General features: G+C 31.5%; 1 protein-coding gene and 1 long non-coding RNA gene across 7 annotated transcripts in view; one reads left to right on the top strand and one right to left on the bottom strand.

Annotated features, from left to right (window-relative positions):
- LOC108973936 (probable citrate synthase, mitochondrial) overlaps window positions 1-5891 on the bottom strand; it is a 23312-nt gene extending 17421 nt beyond the window's left edge. Inside the window, exons 1-2 of one of the 2 annotated variants that reach the window (XM_018941461.1) lie at window positions 5790-5891; window positions 5280-5373 (exon numbers count right to left, since the gene is read on the bottom strand). In XM_018941461.1, the coding sequence (XP_018797006.1) occupies window positions 5280-5324 (45 nt within the window). In that variant the 5' untranslated portion in view covers window positions 5325-5373; window positions 5790-5891. Of the gene's footprint in view, window positions 1-5279; window positions 5374-5619; window positions 5768-5789 lie in introns of those variants that run through there. The other variant, XM_018941462.1, reaches the window with a different exon arrangement.
- The window catches only part of LOC108973939, a 115653-nt gene that overhangs the window by 94906 nt on the left and 14153 nt on the right, over window positions 1-6594 (top strand). The window lies entirely within an intron of this gene.

The following is a 6594-nucleotide window of genomic DNA, read 5'->3' as shown; positions in this document are numbered from 1 at the left end:
AAGTAAATATTTTTTGCTAAAAATTATGTTTATACTCAAAACGCTTTTTTTTACATTTCAAGTTTATTTGCCGCACTCGCAGATGTAACAATCAAAGGGCAAATGAAATCTTTCTTTTTATGAAATAAATTAAAGCAACACACATGTTCTTGCATTTACGCATTTGGCAGTTGCCCAAATTTATTGCTGATATTTATATTAATTTTAGTTGTATTTTAAGCAGATAATAACAAATGTATTTGTGTAATTTTTCTTTTTCAAGACGTCATATTATGCCTGCGCGTTTCAAGGTTACACTTTTAATGTTTTATTGAACTCAATAATATAAAATTTACAATTTTTTAGTGGTTTAAGAAAATTGCAATAAGATATATACTATGCATGTATATACATACATAAAATAAAAAAATTACGATTTTAAGCAAAAATAATTTTGCAGTCAAAAATATAAATAAATATTGCCGCGGTAAGCAATAAATTTTCGAAGCTGAAAAATATTTTTTTATTGTAGTCACATTAACACTTTTTAAAGGTGCGCGCCATTTTTTATCGCAATTCGTATTGTCAGTTTCGTCAAGCGCAACGCCACTTACATATTTACACAAGTGTAATTGCATTTGTGTTTAAACAATTCGAAAATTATTTATTTTTACCATAATAAAAGTCAGTGCAAATGCGCGACTAATTATCGACTTGTAGCCCGGTGAAATGTGAGTTCATATGCGCGGCTTTGAAGTGATAAATATTGAAATAAGACGTAGGCATTCGAAAATGTTGCAAATATGCAGGAAAATATACCGAAAATGAGGAAAATATTTTACTTTTCAAGATATGGAAAGTATGTTGCAAGCAATTATTTTCAACATATAGCAATATTCTTCAAGCAATTTATTTTTTTCAACCCATAGCAATATTCTTTATTTATTTTTTAAGAAATATAGAGGAAAAGTTAAACGTTTTTGCAAAAATCCATTTTTGGATGCTTATTTATTAATTATTATTTGCTTTTATTGTTTATTACTGTATTGTTTTATTATTATTACTGTATTGTTTTATTATTATTACTGTATTGCACACAAACGTCAGCGTTATCAATACAAAAGTCATAACATAATATTACTCTGATATCATGGCGCATATACATGTATACGCCCACAAAGGAGTGGGAGAGGTCACACAGCGTACAAAAATAGCATGCTGAAAGCATAAAAACCAAAAGAAAAATTCGCAAAAAACGAACGCTTAGCCGAAGAAACCTAAATAAGAGCATTGCGCTCACACTTGCGTCTGGTGCATGAAATATATTTGAGGTGCGTTCCAAAGGACGAGCCTCCAGCATGCCACGCAATTATTGGGTGTTATACGTAGGAGTAGTAGAAAATTGGATAAAGCACGTGTTATAGAGTTTAACGACTTGTGTGCTGTGGGATTTCGCTGCGTGGCGGTAACCGATGATGATATGTATGTAGACGGCAATGAACTTGTAGTTGCAAGAAAAAATAAGTCAAGAAAAGTGTGAATAAAACTTACACATTTAGTCAAGGGTTAAGAATAATTAGTAAAAAAAAAACAAAGAGTTAAGTTTATAAATAATTTTTATAAGCAGCGTCTTATTTGGAATTAAATTGATTGCGTGAATATTTATTAAGTAATACCGAATTGAAAAAAATGCAAAGATCATAGATTTCTGAATTAAGAAATTGCAGTTCTATACAGCCTATAAACCGATATTTATGCCACTTATCGAAAAGCGTTAAAAAAATATTAAAACATTTCCGAAACAAAATTTGCATGTGACACGCGGTTATGGGGATACTTTCAATATTTTTTAAAATTTTTTAGATAATATTGCACCAAAAACAAACGTCGTTTACGCTCAAAGAACTGAAGGCAGCTATAAGTTTAGGTAGCTAAGAATACAAGATATGCGCAGTCAAAACAAAACAAATAATACTATACTTCTAATTAGCAACAAATATAAATGTTAACAGACAAGCACATACGAACGTATGTACATATATTTCTTTGAAAATTAGCACTCGTATTAGAATTGCGCACGAGCCATTCTATAGCGAAAAGCGAGTGCTTAGGGAAAAAATCGCACTCAGTACGACGGCGGTTACGTAACAAATGCCAAAGCACGAAATCTTCTGTGCATATTGTACATACTTATATGTATGTACATATATGCACGTACGCATACCTTTGTAATACACGTACATATATAATAATAAAACAGTGTAATCTTATCACTTCATTGTACTCATAATCGACTGCCGAAACGACAATGCCGTGTAGGCGCGGCCGTAAAGTTAAATTAGTAGATTGATAAAAATGACGGCGAAGTATTAACGTAAAAGTGGGTGGCGTGGCAACTGTTAAGCAATAACTCCTCAGTTATTTATTATTTAATAACCCAGCTAATATTTGGTCAAAAAATTTTGAAATTAAATTTCTAATTAAATTTAATTTATTTTGCACTTTTATTAATTTTTTTTTACTCAAAATATCTAAACAATTATTTTGCCTAATAGCAGTGGTGTAAATTTTTAGCGATAACAAACATTTCTGCTCTAGACTGCCATAAAAATAATAAATAAATAATAGTTTTATAAAAAAACATAAAATTTTTCCATCAGCAAATGTCTTTGCATAACAGAATACTGCTTTCACACAAGCAGCATTATGTAATGTTAAGAAATTTTCTTGCTTGCTTTATGCGCAACCACTGCGTCGCTGCCCACGACCAGCGCAACGTTAGCGCGCCACAGCCAGACAGCCAACAATGACGAGCGCGCTCGGTTTTTGGCTTTTTGTTTGCTTTTTATGTACATTTATTATTTTATACATTTTTTTGTGCGCTTCTCAATCACGAGTTCGCGCAATAGTATCAGTTTTTCACTAATGCCAGCAAAGCACTTGCCATTTGTTATTGTGGTGTGCTGTAAATAATATTTTCCCACGAGTTTTTTTTGTTTTTTGCTTTTCATTATTAGTTTTCAATGTTTTTGTTGCACTTGTAAACAAGCGAGAGAATTCTAGTAGATACTCTCAAAAGCGGTGGCTAACTTCCGCACAACAGCGCGCCAACAATGAAATGTTTGTTGTAAAATTGCTGGGAGAGCGCAAATGAGCGCCAGTGGGAGTAGCGTAGCGTTTCTTTGCGATTTGCAGTTAACAAAATTTTTTGTGAATTTTCAGTTAGAAAAAATTAGATAAAAATGCGAAAAAGTTAAATATAGTAAATATAATTAATTAATTTAATTGAAATAGAATTAATGAAATAACAAATCGCATAGAATTGATGCAAGTAGTGTGCCAATGTAACGCGTAAGTAACGGGCGTAAGTGATTCGATTAGAGCGCGCTGCTTCCGATTACAGCAATGGCACCAGCGACTAGGACTGCGACCGCGGCGGCGGCAGCGATTTTATGCACGTATTTGCGTGGAAAAATATCTTTTAAGACAGAGCTGTATGATTTTTTTTTGCATAAAAAAAAATAATTATGAAATATTTGTGCTTTTGTGCTAAATTTCGCAAGAGCAAAAGTATGCCAATATAAATTTATTCATTTGAACAACAACAACGTGACCGTATTGATTGTAAGTTCTCGACATTCAGAAATTGTGTTCTTACATTTGCGCTGCTGGCGCTGATGGCAGCGTTGGGGCTTTGTGTGGTTGAAATTGAATGGTTTGGCATAAATATTATTCAAAAAAAAAAGAAAAAATTGTATTCAATTTTATATAAAGAAATTAAGGTAAATATACAATAACTTAAGAAATTAATAAAAAAAAAGGATAAAGAAAAGATAGTTAAATTAAAAAATTAAAAAAAATGCTAAGTAATAATATTATTATAGATTATTAAATATAAAAAATAGTAAAACAAAATTAGTAAAATTTAAAATTATATATTAATTAAACAATATGAAGAAAATTAAAAACTGAATTAAATGATTTAAATAAAAATTAGTAAACAAAAAATAAATAAATAATAGTAGAATTTAAAGAGTGCAAAAGAAAATTGTGAATTAAACGTACTCATAAAAACAACGCGTAAATAGTAAAAGGAAACTGTAAACCGCTTCGCCATTTGTCTTGTGACTCAAGACACCGTATTATTTTGCCATTTTTGAGTGCTACAGTTATTTATGTTATTATTTGAACTTGTCTTCTACATAATACTACTACACTCATTTTACTTTTTTTCTGATTTTTTTGTTATTTCCTGTTTTTTTTTGTTTTTTTCCTGATTTTTTTTTTTTTTGTTTTTTCCTGTTTTTTTTTTTTTTTTTTTTCCTGATTTTTTTTTTTTTTTTTTGTTTTTTTCCTGATTTTTTCCTAATTTTTACCGTCGAAAAATAAAATTCTCAAATTCTCAATATATTTTTTTTCGATTTTTCGCTAATTTTAACCGTTGAAAATTATAATTCTCTAATTACACCCCATTTATTTTGCTTTTTTAATTTTTGCTCTTTTTTTTCCAATTTTTACCATAAAAAATATACAATATAACATACAAAAATGTTCGAGAACGGAAGGCAATGTGCATAAGTATATATGTACATATGTATGTGTGTCAGCATTATACTTAGCGCTGATAGTCCGGACTACAGCGCGCCGCCAGCACTGCCTTTAGCCTTACGTCATGTGGCCATGCTCATCAGCGCTAAAATTTGCTCATTAATCTTTCCAAATCATACATCTCCAATTTTAAATGAAATAAAATTGTATTTTAATTCCGCTGCCTTTTATGTAAAGTGGTTTTTCTAGCCGTTAGTGCAGTTTGTCTGTCTGTCTGTTCGTCTCGCAGTCCGCTGCTGCTGCTTAAGCAATGAAAATTTTCCTTACAACGTGTTATGCAAATTTCGCTGCTTGCCGCGTGTACTCATTTTCACTACATTCACTACTTTTCAAATTACAATTCTTTTAATGCTTTTTTCTTGTTTCTAACTTTTCTAACACAGGTAAGCGCAGCATTACAAAGGCCAGCAGTCACGTACTCACGCACAGTCTATAGAAGTTATAGTTTTTGCCTCCATGTGCTCTTTGCTAGTTACTAGAGGTTTTGCTTTAACGCTGGCGTCGACGTTGACTGCTGCCGCTGTGCTTTTGATTTCACTTTTATTTGCTTTTTTTTTTTACTATTTTTTTACATTAACTAACTTTTAATATTTTTAATGAATTTTTACACAAGCTCAAGCATTTTTCCTTCACACATATTTAATTATGATGGTAGTGTTATTTTCATGTATTACATGAATGCTATTACTCACCTGCGCCTCGGGCAGCTTACGCGTTGAAATACGATAAATCGACATTTTCCACGTTCAATTAAAATGTGTCAGCAGCGGCGTGTAAATCTTAACTCTTTTGTCAAAAGGAAAAAGTAAAACAGAAAATCAGTAAAAAATCCTTGCAAACGACTAACAACAAACAAAAAAAATTGCTACTGTGAAATTTTGTTTGCTAAAATTTTTAATTTTCTTATTAATGCTTGCTTGCTAAATCGCTAAAATTTACTTAAAAAATAAAAGAAGATTATGCCGCACACGCGCTTATATTCACAAAATTTCCAAATTTTTATTTATTTGTATTTTTTAACACAATGCTTACAAACTGTGTGCGCTCTCGCTAAAGCAGTATGTATGTAATATGTATATTTTGTATGTATGTAGCAAAGCGGATTTTGCACTGCCACTCAACCGCACACAGCACAAGCACAGCAATCGCACTTGATGAGTTTACCAAAAGGACTGACTGACTGATTGACTAACTAAACTTACTGCCTAGTGTTAGAACTGTTGGACCGGAGCGACCACACGGTTCGACCAAACGTCAACTGACTAGGAAAAAGAACAAACTGCTGGCTGTGGCTTCAGCTATTTTCGCTGATACCGCTCGCTATGCTAGCTAATGTCATGTTAAAGTGCAGTATGTGGGCGTGCAGGGGTATGCAGGTGAGTGGGAATCAATTGGTTTTAATGACAAATAGCGTTAGTGTTGCCACTTTGTTGGTGCTGTTGATAGGCGATAATGTGGCAACATGTGCGCGTTGGAGGCATTTGCGATTAGTTTTGTTGTCGGCAAGGCAGTGTAGTTAGCGGCACTGCTTTGCAAACTGTTATGTTGTTGATCAAATAATGAAATATTGTAGTTATTTTAATATTTTTCGACAAATTTACTTCTGATTTTCATTAATTTTAACTAAAGTTGCTAAATGCAAAACAAAAAATGTATTAATTAATAATTATAAAATTTCAAGTTTGTTTAGCTTCCAAAATTACAGCTGGGTTAAATGCTTTGCCTGATAAAAGCGTGTTGCGGCAAATTTTGCATACTTTCAGGCTACTGGACGTGTTTCTTGACCGATTTTCTTCACACAGAGTGTGTTAAGTGATAAAAATAGCAAATATATACCAATGTGTATGCATTTTTACCGAAAGAGATAAAAAAAATTAAAATATTTAGTACATCAAAAAATATATAAGAATTTAAGCCAAACATTTTAATAAGAACAAAAAATTATGAAATTGTTGTTAATATAAAAAATTAATTTTAAAACACGTTAAATATTATTAATAATATTTT

Source organism: Bactrocera latifrons, unplaced genomic scaffold, assembly GCF_001853355.1.
Source record: "Bactrocera latifrons isolate USDA-ARS-PBARC rearing strain unplaced genomic scaffold, ASM185335v1 scaffold_51, whole genome shotgun sequence".
NCBI classification, from domain to species: Eukaryota; Metazoa; Arthropoda; class Insecta; order Diptera; family Tephritidae; genus Bactrocera; species Bactrocera latifrons.
Note: the sequence above shows the minus strand (reverse complement) of the source record. Positions and strands in the feature narration are given on the sequence as shown.